Genomic DNA, 13,046 nt, shown 5'->3' with positions numbered 1-13,046 from the left:
ATGTGGACAACTGCTCGTCCGACATCTCATTCCAAAATCAAGGCATTAATATGGAGTTGGTCACCGCTTTGCTGCTATAACAGCCTCCACTCTTCTGGGAAGGCTTTCCACTAGATGTTGGAACATTGCTGCTATAACAGCCTCCACTCTTCTGGGAAGGCTTTCCACTAGATGTTGGAACATTGCTGCTATAACAGCCTCCACTCTTCTGGGAAGGCTTTCCACTAGATGATGGAACATTGCTGCTATAACAGCCTCCACTCTTCTGGGAAGGCTTTCCACTAGATGTTGGAACATTGCTGCTATAATAGCCTCCACTCTTCTGGGAAGGCTTTCCACTAGATGTTGGAACATTGCTGCTATAACAGCCTCCACTCTTCTGGGAAGGCTTTCCACTAGATGTTGGAACATTGCTGCTATAACAGCCTCCACTCTTCTGGGAAGGCTTTTTTATGCAGTCAAATACAAAAGTTTTTATTTTTTGGGGGCTTAATAGTTTTTCAATTGTAGTTTAGTTTTTTTTGTTTTCAGTTGTCATTTACTATAATAACCTGTGGTGGTGTCATGGTGCTCTTGTTCACCTGTTATAACTTGGTTACTTCCTGTTTCAGCTCAGCAGAAGCTGGATTTCTGCATCGCCGCTGGGATGCAGTATACAGTGGGAGACAAGTGCAAGGTGTGTGTGTGTGTGTATATATATGTATGTGTGTGTGTGAGGTCTTCTCTCTACTGACTGTTTTTTTGTGTGGATGCTCCCTGATAGTGTAGTTCTGTCCCGCCCCCTCTAGGTTCGCCTTGATAACGGTGGGCGTTACTATGGCGCCTACATCCAGGAAGTGTCGCCTGACAACGGGCCCGTCACTGTCTTCATAGAGGAACTGGGCAAGAAGTAGGTCATCTCTCCTTTTTATATTATCTTTGTTCTCTGATTTACTCTCTATTTTTTATATAACATTAATTTGTGTGTTTGTCCAGACACACTGTGTCCCTCTGGAACCTGCGCCCCCCCACAGATGAGACGTTGTCCTGGAGCACGGTGGCCCGAGATGGAAAGAGACTGAACAACGGCTCTGCTCCAAACTCTGGTAAGGACAACCGTCCCCTAGCCCCCTAATCTCTGTTAAGGGCATTACACAAGTCCCCTAGCCACTAACTCTATGAAACCTCTTGCATCTTCCCAACAGTATTCTTGAATAACCTTTTCCTGCTCTGGATTCGAGAGTCTTTGATCGAACTCTTGTGTTCTGGAATATAGTTGTTTTAGAATGAGCTGTGTTCTGTTGATGAACACTCTCAACTCTTCCCTCTCTCTCTCTCCAGATTGGGAGGGCAGGGGAAGAGGGAGGAAGTCGGGGAAACCTTCAACGCCGTCGGCAACGCCGTCTGTCTCCCAGGCTAAAGGACCCTCCCAAAGTGGTGGGCGTGGTGTCCAGAAGCAGCACTCTTGGCCCCTGCAGGCCACCGTAGAGGAGGGAGGTGTCCGGAGCACCCCCCACCTCAACACCAGGTCTATTTGGACCCCAATACTACATTTGTACATTTTTACATCTCAGATGTAAACAAACCCTAGGGTTAGTCTACAAACGATTTCCCCATAATGACAAAACAAAAACACGTTTTAAGAATTTTTTTGCAAAACCCTGATATATCACATTTACATAAGTATTCAGACTCAGTACTTTGTTGAAGCATCTTTGGAAGCGATTACAGAATCACATCTTCTTGGGTATGAAGCTACCAGCTTGGCACACCTGTATTTGGGGAGTTTCTCCAAATCTTCTCTGCAGATCCTCTCAAGCTCTGTGAGGTTGGATGGGGAGTGTTGCTGCACAGCTATTTTCAGGTCTCTCCAGAGATGTTCGATCGGGTTCTGGCTGGGCCACTCAAGGACATTCAGACACTTGTCCCGAAGCCACTCCTGCATTGTCTTGAATGTGTGCTTAGGGTTGTTGTACTGTTGGAAGATGAACCTTCACCCCAGTCTGAGGTCCTGAGTGCTCTGGAGCAGGTTTTCATCAAGGATCTCTCTGTACTTTGCTCCGTTGATCTTTCCCTCGATCCTGACTAGTCTCTTGGTTCCTGTCACTGAAAAACATCCCTACAGCATGATTCTGCCACCACCATGCTTCATCGTAGGGATGGAGCCAGGTTTCGTCTAGACGTGACGCTTGGCATTCAAGCCAAAGAGTTCAATCTTTGTTTCTTCAGACCACAGAATCTTGTTTCCCATGGTTTGAGAGACTTTAGGTGCCTTTTGGCAAACTCCAAGCGGGCTGTCCTGTGCGTTTTACTGAGGAGTGGCTTCCATCTGGCCACTCTACCTTTTAAAGGCCTGATTTGGTGCAGTGCTGCAGAGATGGTTGTCCTTCTGGAAGGTTCTCTGGAGCTCTGTCAGTGACCTTCAATGCTGCAGAAATGTTTTGGTACTCTTGTCCAGATCTGTGCCTCGACACAATCCTGCCTCTGAGCTCTACGGACAGTTCCTTTGACCTCATGGCTGTGTTTTGTTTTGACGTGCACTGTCAATTGTGGGACCTAATGTCGCGCTTCACTTAATTAAATGTTTTATCAAAATGCCTTCTGGGGCAGAAATGCCTTCTGGGACATGTGAAATTTCATGTGCCTTAATAACAAACTTGTATCCATCCATAAATACGAATAAAATAGTTAAATGACTATTTGCTCAGGAATAAGCAAGGAGCCTTCCCACTAGCCATGATTGGCTTAAATAATGTATGGGCTGGACATGCTGAGAGAGATGAGTTTGGATTGGTCTGCCATGTAGCAAGCTTCTGTCAATAACGTTCAGTGTTGACAGCTCTTTCTACCGCACCGTTTTCTTCCAGTCATCAAGAACAGCTGGTGCTCTCATGCATGCTTCAGTGTTGCTTGCCTCGAAGCGAGCATAGAAGGCATTCAGCTCGTCTGGTAGGCTCCCATCACTGGGCAGCTCGAGTCTGGGTTTCCATTTGTAGTCCGTAATAGTTTTCAAGCCCTGCCACAACAGACGAGCGTCAGAGCCGGTGTAGTAGGATTCAATCTTAATCAATTTAGACAAGTTTGTCGGGTAAGCATCTAATAACAATAATATATTTTCTGGGGACTCTTAGTGCATAGTAGCAATATCAAAAACAATCACTGTACCTTTTACACCTGCTATATTTTGTGCATGTGACAAATAAACATTTATTTGATATAGCATGTGTTTAGTACATGGCCTCACATGTGAATCCTTCTCATCTCAAGGAAGATCAATGGAAACAGGATGCGCCTGAGCTCAATGTCGAGTCTCATAAAAAAAGGGTCTGAATACTTAACTTAAACAGAACTACCTTATTTATTTATTTTTTATGACATTTGCCAAAATGAATAAACCTGTTTTCACTTTGTCATTATGGGGTATGTGTAGATTGATGAGGAACATGTTTTATGGGATCCATATTTAGAATAAGGCCGGAACTTAACAAAATGTGTGAAAAAGTCAAGGGGGTCTGAATACTTTCCGAATGCACTGTTACTCATTATTGACTGGCTGGTTATTGACTGTTGGCTGGTTATTGACTGTGTTGGCTGGTTATTGACTGTGTTGGCTGGTTATTGACTGTTGGCTGGTTATTGACTGTTGGCTGGTTATTGACTGTTGGCTGGTTATTGACTGTGTTGGCTGGTTATTGACTGTGTTGGCTGGTTATTGACTGTTGGCTGGTTATTGACTGTGTTGGCTGGTTGTTGACTGTGTGGGCTGGTTATTGACTGTGTGGGCTGGTTGTTGACTGTGTGGGCTGGTTGTTGACTGTGTTGGCTGGTTGTTGACTGTGTGGGCTGGTTATTGACTGTGTGGGCTGGTTATTGACTGTGTGGGCTGGTTATTGACTGTGTTGGCTGGTTGTTGACTGTGTGGGCTGGTTATTGACTGTGTTGGCTGGTTATTGACTGTGTTGGCTGGTTGTTGACTGTGTGGGCTGGTTATTGACTGTGTGGGCTGGTTGTTGGCTGGTTATTGACTGTGTTGGCTGGTTATTGACTGTGTTGGCTGGTTATTGACTGTGTTGGCTGGTTATTGACTGTGTTGGCTGGTTATTGACTGTGTTGGCTGGTTATTGACTGTGTGGGCTGGTTGTTGGCTGGTTATTGACTGGCTGGTTATTGACTGGCTGGTTATTGACTGGCTGGTTATTGACTGTGTTGGCTGGTTATTGACTGTGTTGGCTGGTTATTGACTGTGTTGGCTGGTTATTGACTGTGTTGGCTGGTTGTTGACTGTGTTGGCTGGTTGTTGACTGTGTTGGCTGGTTGTTGACTGTGTTGGCTGGTTGTTGACTGTGTTGGCTGGTTGTTGACTGTGTGGGCTGGTTATTGACTGGCTGGTTATTGACTGTGTTGGCTGGTTGTTGACTGTGTTGGCTGGTTGTTGACTGTGTTGGCTGGTTGTTGACTGTGTGGGCTGGTTGTTGACTGTGTGGGCTGGTTATTGACTGTGTTGGCTGGTTATTGACTTTGTGGGCTGGTTGTTGGCTGGTTATTGACTGGCTGGTTATTGACTGTGTTGGCTGGTTGTTGACTGTGTTGGCTGGTTATTGACTGGCTGGTTATTGACTGTGGGCTGGTTATTGACTGTGGGCTGGTTGTTGACTGTGTGGGCTGGTTATTTTACAAGATATATATCCCATTTAGCAGACGCTTTTGTCCAAAGCGACTTACAAGTCGGCTGGGGCCACTACTTTTACATATGGGTGGCCCCAGCGGGAATCGAACCCACGACGCTTGGCGTTGCAAGCGCCATGCTCTACCGACTGAGCCACACAGGACCCTATTATTATTATTGACTGTGTGGGCTGGTTATTGACTGTGTTGGCTGGTTGTTGACTGTGTGGGCTGGTTATTGACTGTTGGCTGGTTATTGACTGTGTTGGCTGGTTATTGACTGTGTTGGCTGGTTATTGACTGTGTGGGCTGGTTGTTGACTGTGTGGGCTGGTTGTTGACTGTGTGGGCTGGTTGTTGACTGTGTGGGCTGGTTGTTGACTGTGTTGGCTGGTTGTTGACTGTGTGGGCCGGTTGTTGACTGTGTGGGCTGGTTGTTGACTGTGTGGGCTGGTTGTTGACTGTGTGGGCTGGTTGTTGACTGTGTGGGCTGGTTGTTGACTGTGTTGGCTGGTTGTTGACTGTGTGGGCTGGTTGTTGACTGTGTGGGCTGGTTGTTGACTGTGTGGGCTGGTTATTGACTGTGTGGGCTGGTTGTTGACTGTGTGGGCTGGTTGTTGACTGTGTGGGCTGGTTATTGACTGTGTGGGCTGGTTGTTGACTGTGTGGGCTGGTTGTTGACTGTGTGGGCTGGTTGTTGACTGTGTGGGCTGGTTGTTGACTGTGTGGGCTGGTTATTGACTGTGTGGGCTGGTTGTTGACTGTGTGGGCTGGTTGTTGACTGTGTTGGCTGGTTGTTGACTGTGTGGGCTGGTTGTTGACTGTGTGGGCTGGTTATTGACTGTGTGGGCTGGTTGTTGACTGTGTGGGCTGGTTGTTGACTGTGTGGGCTGGTTGTTGACTGTGTGGGCTGGTTGTTGACTGTGTGGGCTGGTTGTTGACTGTGTGGGCTGGTTATTGACTGTGTGGGCTGGTTATTGACTGTGTGGGCTGGTTATTGACTGTGTTGGCTGGTTGTTGACTGTGTTGGCTGGTTATTGACTGTGTGGGCTGGTTGTTGACTGTGTGGGCTGGTTGTTGACTGTGTGGGCTGGTTGTTGACTGGCTGGTTGTTGACTGTGTTGGCTGGTTATTGACTGTGTTGGCTGGTTGTTGACTGTGTGGGCTGGTTGTTGACTGTGTGGGCTGGTTATTGACTGTGTGGGCTGGTTATTGACTGTGTGGGCTGGTTATTGACTGTGTTGGCTGGTTGTTGACTGTGTTGGCTGGTTATTGACTGTGTGGGCTGGTTGTTGACTGTGTGGGCTGGTTGTTGACTGTGTGGGCTGGTTGTTGACTGGCTGGTTGTTGACTGGCTGGTTGTTGACTGGCTGGTTGTTGACTGGCTGGTTGTTGACTGGCTGGTTATTGACTGTGTTGGCTGGTTGTTGACTGGCTGGTTGTTGACTGGCTGGTTATTGACTGTGTTGGCTGGTTATTGACTGTGTTGGCCGGTTGTTGACTGTGTGGGCCGGTTGTTGACTGTGTTGGCCGGTTGTTGACTGTGTGGGCCGGTTGTTGACTGTGTGGGCCGGTTGTTGACTGTGTGGGCCGGTTGTTGACTGTGTGGGCCGGTTGTTGACTGTGTGGGCCGGTTGTTGACTGTGTGGGCCGGTTGTTGACTGTGTGGGCCGGTTGTTGACTGTGTGGGCCGGTTGTTGACTGTGTGGGCCGGTTGTTGACTGTGTGGGCCGGTTGTTGACTGGCTGGTTATTGACTGGCTGGTTATTGACTGTGTTGGCTGGTTGTTGACTGGCTGGTTGTTGACTGGCTGGTTATTGACTGTGTTGGCCGGTTGTTGACTGTGTGGGCCGGTTGTTGACTGTGTGGGCCGGTTGTTGACTGTGTGGGCCGGTTGTTGACTGTGTGGGCCGGTTGTTGACTGTGTGGGCCGGTTGTTGACTGTGTGGGCCGGTTGTTGACTGTGTGGGCCGGTTGTTGACTGTGTGGGCCGGTTGTTGACTGTGTGGGCCGGTTGTTGACTGTGTGGGCCGGTTGTTGACTGTGTGGGCCGGTTGTTGACTGTGTGGGCCGGTTGTTGACTGTGTGGGCCGGTTGTTGACTGTGTGGGCCGGTTGTTGACTGTGTGGGCCGGTTGTTGACTGTGTGGGCCGGTTGTTGACTGGCTGGTTGTTGACTGTGTGGGCTGGTTGTTGACTGTGTGGGCTGGTTATTGACTGGCTGGTTGTTGACTGTGTGGGCTGGTTGTTGACTGTGTGGGCTGGTTGTTGACTGTGTGGGCTGGTTGTTGACTGGCTGGTTGTTGACTGTGTGGCTTGGTTATTGACTGGCTGGTTGTTGACTGGCTGGGCTGGTTGTTGACTGTGTGGGCTGGTTGTTGACTGTGTTGGCTGGTTATTGACTGGCTGGTTGTTGACTGGCTGGTTGTTGACTGGCTGGTTGTTGACTGTGTGGGCTGGTTGTTGACTGTGTGGGCTGGTTGTTGACTGTGTGGGCTGGTTGTTGACTGTGTGGGCTGGTTGTTGACTGTGTGGGCTGGTTGTTGACTGTGTTGGCTGGTTATTGACTGGCTGGTTGTTGACTGGCTGGTTGTTGACTGGCTGGTTGTTGACTGTGTGGGCTGGTTGTTGACTGTGTGGGCTGGTTGTTGACTGTGTTGGCTGGTTATTGACTGGCTGGTTATTGACTGTGTTGGCTGGTTGTTGACTGGCTGGTTGTTGACTGTGTGGGCTGGTTGTTGACTGTGTGGGCTGGTTGTTGACTGGCTGGTTGTTGACTGGCTGGTTGTTGACTGGCTGGTTGTTGACTGTGTGGGCTGGTTGTTGACTGTGTTGGCTGGTTGTTGACTGGCTGGTTGTTGACTGTGTGGGCTGGTTGTTGACTGTGTGGGCTGGTTGTTGACTGTGTGGGCTGGTTGTTGACTGGCTGGTTATTGACTGGCTGGTTATTGACTGGCTGGTTATTGACTGGCTGGTTATTGACTGTGTGGGCTGGTTATTGACTGTGTGGGCTGGTTGTTGACGGGCTGGTTGTTGACGGGCTGGTTGTTGACGGGCTGGTTGTTGACGGGCTGGTTGTTGACGGGCTGGTTGTTGACGGGCTGGTTGTTGACTGTGTGGGCTGGTTGTTGACTGTGTGGGCTGGTTGTTGACTGGCTGGTTGACTGTGTGGGCTGGTTGTTGACTGGCTGGTTATTGACTGTGTGGGCTGGTTGTTGACTGGCTGGTTGTTGACTGGCTGGTTGTTGACTGGCTGGTTGTTGACTGGCTGGTTGTTGACTGGCTGGTTATTGACTGTGTGGGCTGGTTGTTGACTGGCTGGTTATTGACTGGCTGGTTGTTGACTGGCTGGTTGTTGACTGGCTGGTTGTTGACTGGCTGGTTGTTGACTGTCTGGTTGTTGACTGTATCAGGAGACCCTCTTCCAGCTCTGTGTCAGAGGCAGCTTCAGTAGCAGCAGTAGCAGCATTTGGTCTATCAGAGGCCCAGCGTCAAGCCAAAGAGGAGGAACAGAGGAACATGGCCCTGCTGGAGATGGAGCTACGGGATGAGAGAAGCTTCCCTGCACTGGGGGTGAGGAGGAGGCGTGTGTCTGGGGGAGCGAGGAGGAGGTGTGTCTGGGGGGCGAGGAGGCGGCGTGTGTCTGGGGGGAGCGAGGAGGTGGTGTCTGGGGGGCGTGTGTCTGGGGGAGCGAGGAGGTGGTGTCTGGGGGGGGGGAGCGAGGAGGTGGTGTCTGGGGGGGGGTGTGTCTGGGGGAGCGAGGAGGTGGTGTCTGGGGGGGGGGGTGTGTCTGGGGGGAGCGAGGAGGTGGTGTCTGGGGGGGCGTGTGTCTGGGGGGAGCGAGGAGTGTCTGGGGGGCGAGGTGGAGGCGGCGTGTGTCGGGGGGAGCGAGGAGGTGGTGTCTGGGGGGGGGGCGTGTGTCTGGGGGGGCGTGTGTCTGGGGGGGGCGAGGAGGAGGAGGTGTGTGTCAAAATGTTTTTTTGTTAAGACTATACTTAACCCATGATAAACTTCTCCTCCCTGCTGTCTCTGCCCCCGCTGTCTCTGCCCCTGCTGTCTTTCTGTCTCGCTCTCAGGTGGTGTCTAATGCCAGTGAGGGGAAGAAGAGGACAGGCAGAGGCATGGTGAGTTACGTTCTAAACACTTTGAATTGTCTTTATTTCTCAACTGTGGGTTTGTCTGTCTGGAGGGCCTGTGGGTGGGTCTGTCTGTCTGGAGGGTCTGTCTGTCTGTCTGTCTGGAGGGTCTGTCTGTCTGTCTGTCTGGAGGGCCTGTGGGTGGGTCTGTCTGTCTGGAGGGCCTGTGGGTGGGTCTGTCTGTCTGGAGGGCCTGTGGGTGGGTCTGTCTGTCTGGAGGGCCTGTGGGTGGGTCTGTCTGTCTGGAGGGCCTGTGGGTGTTTTTGATGCTAATCTTTACCTATTGTGTTTTGTAGAGGAGATCAACACTAGAGGAGGAGAGGAAGACCCCATCACCTCCCACTCCTAACCTTCCTCCCACTCCTAACCTTCCTCCCACTCCTAACCTTCCTCCCACTCCTAACCTTCCTCCCACTCCTAACCTTCCTGCTACTACTAACCTTCCTCCCACTCCTAACCTTCCTCCCACTCCTAACCTTCCTCCCACTCCTAACCTTCCTCCCACTCCTAACCTTCCTGCTACTACTAACCTTCCTCCCACTCCTAACCTTCCTCCCACTCCTAACCTTCCTCCCACTCCTAACCTTCCTCCCACTCCTAACCTTCCTCCCACTCCTAACCTTCCTCCCACTCCTAACCTTCCTGCCACTCCTAACCTTCCTCCCACTCCTAACCTTCCTGCCACTCCTAACCTTCCTGCCACTCCTAACCTTCCTGCTACTCCTAACCTTCCTGCCACTCCTAACCTTCCTCCCACTCCTAACCTTCCTGCTACTCCTAACCTTCCTCCCACTCCTAACCTTCCTCCCACTCCTAACCTTCCTCCCACTCCTAACCTTCCTCCCACTCCTAACCTTCCTGCCACTCCTAACCTTCCTCCCACTCCTAACCTTCCTGCCACTCCTAACCTTCCTGCCACTCCTAACCTTCCTCCCACTCCTAACCTTCCTCCCACTCCTAACCTTCCTGCCACTCCTAACCTTCCTCCCACTCCTAACCTTCCTGCCACTCCTAACCTTCCTGCCACTCCTAACCTTCCTCCCTCTCCTAACCTTCCTCCCACTCCTAACCTTCCTCCCACTCCTAACCTTCCTCCCACTCCTAACCTTCCTCCCACTCCTAACCTTCCTGCTACTCCTAACCTTCCTGCTACTCCTAACCTTCCTGCTACTCCTAACCTTCCTGCTACTCCTAACCTTCCTGCTACTCCTAACCTTCCTGCTACTCCTAACCTTCCTCCCACTCCTAACCTTCCTGCTACTCCTAACCTTCCTCCAACCACCATTCCTTCCAACCCTTTCCATGTCAACTCCTGGCCTAAAACAACAACTGCTGCTGTTCCGGTCGTCCCCACCCCTCACCTCGCCCCACCTGTGTCTGGGGTTTTTACTGCCCCACCTCTGGTGACCTCTGTGCCCGACACGGTGACCTCTGTGCCCGACACGGTGACCTCTGTGCCCGACACGGTGGCCCAATCCCCTCAGACAATACAGACTGTCCCTCTCAACCCCCCCTCTCTCAATCTCACCCACCCCTCCTCTCTTCCACAATCTGGTCAACCCTATCTTCCCCAATGTTCTCTCTCCCAGCCCCCCCTCTCCCAGCCCCACTTCTCCCAGCCCCCCCTCTCCCAGCCCCCCCTCTCCCAGCCCCACCTCTCCCAGCCCCACTTCTCCCAGCCCCCCTCTCCCAGCCCCACTTCTCCCAGCCCCCCCTCTCCCAGCCCCCTCTCCCAGCCCCACTTCTCCCAGCCCCACTTCTCCCAGCCCCCTCTCCCAGCCCCCCTCTCCCAGCCCCCCTCTCCCAGCCCCCCCTCTCCCTGGATCCTCCATCCAGTGAGGTCTCCTCAGCCTACACCCCAGGTAACATCCCCTACAGTGTGTTTGTTTTCTGTGTTACCTAATAAAGAAGTGATTTTACTTGTCTCTCCTGTCCTCTCCTTGTAGTGTTCATCTCAATGCTGCCACAGGATTGGTTAAAGAACAAGTACAAATACAATTGTCTCTCCTCTTCAACAGCTTTATCCCACATCGTTGTTCCCCCCACTTCCTTCCTCCCCACCAACCACCCTTCCCTTCCCCCCGGGCTCTCCCCATCCCCCCTCCAGCCCCAGACTGTCACCCAGCCCCCCCTGTCGTTCCACCAGCTGGCTCATCTCTACCAAGACCCCCTGTTCCCAGGGTTTCCTTTGACTGACAAGGAAGAGATCGTCCAGACTCCCCCTTATTCTTATATCCACACGGGAGAGGACCTGCCACGAGGTGAGTAGTGAAATATATATATTTTATTATTGTCCCCTAACCCTACCACCCGTTAACTAATGGACAACAACACTTAGGCTTCTACTTCCAGCGCATACATACCAGGGGTGTGGACTCGGGGTCACATGGCGCGGACTCGGGGTCACATGGCGCGGACTCGGGGTCACATGACGCGGGTCACACATATGATGACTTGCAACTCGACTTTGACACCAATGACTCGTGACTTAACTTGGACTTGAGCCTTTTGACTTGGCCTGACTTGATACCCTCCCCAAGCCTCTCCAAGCCTCTCCAAGCCCAAATATATAAACATGATGCTATTAAAGTGTGCAGCGCATCAACCCCTCCCATCTATCTCTGACCACCATCCAGTCCTTCAGCTCCCCTCAACCCCTCCCATCTATCTCTGACCACCATCCAGTCCTTCAGCTCCCCTCAACCCCTCCCATCTATCTCTGACCACCATCCAGTCCTTCAGCTCCCCTCAACCCCTCCCATCTATCTCTGACCACCATCCAGTCCTTCAGCTCCCTCAACCCCTCCCATCTATCTCTGAACACCATCCAGTCCTTCAGCTCCCCTCAACCCCTCCCATCTATCTCTGAACACCATCCAGTCCTTCAGCTCCCCTCAACCCCTCCCATCTATCTCTGAACACCATCCAGTCCTTCAGCTCCCCTCAACCCCTCCCATCTATCTCTGAACACCATCCAGTCCTTCAGCTCCCCTCAACCCCTCCCATCTATCTCTGAACACCATCCAGTCCTTCAGCTCCTCTCAACCCCTCCCATCTATCTCTGAACACCATCCAGTCCTTCAGCTCCCCTCAACCCCTCCCATCTATCTCTGAACACCATCCAGTCCTTCAGCTCCCCTCAACCCCTCCCATCTATCTCTGACCACCATCCAGTCCTTCAGCTCCCCTCAACCCCTCCCATCTATCTCTGACCACCATCCAGTCCTTCAGCTCCCCTCAACCCCTCCCATCTATCTCTGAACACCATCCAGTCCTTCAGCTCCCCTCAACCCCTCCCATCTATCTCTGACTACCATCCAGTCCTTCAGCTCCCCTCAACCCCTCCCATCTATCTCTGACTACCATCCAGTCCTTCAGCTCCCCTCAACCCCTCCCATCTATCTCTGACCACCATCCAGTCCTTCAGCTCCCCTCAACCCCTCCCATCTATCTCTGAACACCATCCAGTCCTTCAGCTCCTCTCAACCCCTCCCATCTATCTCTGAACACCATCCAGTCCTTCAGCTCCCCTCAACCCCTCCCATCTATCTCTGACCACCATCCAGTCCTTCAGCTCCCCTCAACCCCTCCCATCTATCTCTGAACACCATCCAGTCCTTCAGCTCCCCTCAACCCCTCCCATCTATCTCTGAACACCATCCAGTCCTTCAGCTCCCATCAACCCCTCCCATCTATCTCTGACCACCATCCAGTCCTTCAGCTCCCCTCAACCCCCTCCCATCTATCTCTGACCACCATCCAGTCCTTCAGCTCCCATCAACCCCTCCCATCTATCTCTGAACACCATCCAGTCCTTCAGCTCCCCTCAACCCCTCCCATCTATCTCTGACTACCATCCAGTCCTTCAGCTCCCCTCAACCCCTCCCATCTATCTCTGACCACCATCCAGTCCTTCAGCTCCCATCAACCCCTCCCATCTATCTCTGACCACCATCCAGTCCTTCAGCTCCCCTCAACCCCTCCCATCTATCTCTGATCACCATCCAGTCCTTCAGCTCCCCTCAACCCCTCCCATCTATCTCTGACTACCATCCAGTCCTTCAGCTCCCCTCAACCCCTCCCATCTATCTCTGACCACCATCCAGTCCTTCAGCTCCCCTCAACCCCTCCCATCTATCTCTGACCACCATCCAGTCCTTCAGCTCCCCTCAACCCCCTCCCATCTATCTCTGACCACCATCCAGTCCTTCAGCTCCCCTCAACCCCCTCCCATCTATTTCTGAACACCATCCAGTCCTTCAGCTCCC

General features: G+C 52.0%; 1 protein-coding gene across 1 annotated transcript in view; it reads left to right on the top strand.

Annotated features, from left to right (window-relative positions):
- The window catches only part of LOC135511229 (OTU domain-containing protein 4-like), a 35,094-nt gene that overhangs the window by 17,254 nt on the left and 4,794 nt on the right, over nucleotides 1–13,046 (top strand). Inside the window, exons 10-18 of the mRNA XM_064932857.1 lie at nucleotides 612–676; nucleotides 789–889; nucleotides 976–1,085; nucleotides 1,321–1,507; nucleotides 8,056–8,215; nucleotides 8,719–8,766; nucleotides 9,075–10,500; nucleotides 10,572–10,640; nucleotides 10,797–11,039. Coding sequence (XP_064788929.1) covers nucleotides 612–676; nucleotides 789–889; nucleotides 976–1,085; nucleotides 1,321–1,507; nucleotides 8,056–8,215; nucleotides 8,719–8,766; nucleotides 9,075–10,500; nucleotides 10,572–10,640; nucleotides 10,797–11,039 — 2,409 coding nt within the window. The remainder of the gene's footprint in view (nucleotides 1–611; nucleotides 677–788; nucleotides 890–975; nucleotides 1,086–1,320; nucleotides 1,508–8,055; nucleotides 8,216–8,718; nucleotides 8,767–9,074; nucleotides 10,501–10,571; nucleotides 10,641–10,796; nucleotides 11,040–13,046) is intronic.

Source organism: Oncorhynchus masou, chromosome 23, assembly GCF_036934945.1.
Source record: "Oncorhynchus masou masou isolate Uvic2021 chromosome 23, UVic_Omas_1.1, whole genome shotgun sequence".
Classification (NCBI taxonomy): domain Eukaryota; kingdom Metazoa; phylum Chordata; class Actinopteri; order Salmoniformes; family Salmonidae; genus Oncorhynchus; species Oncorhynchus masou.
This window is presented reverse-complemented; position numbering and strand designations above follow the sequence as displayed.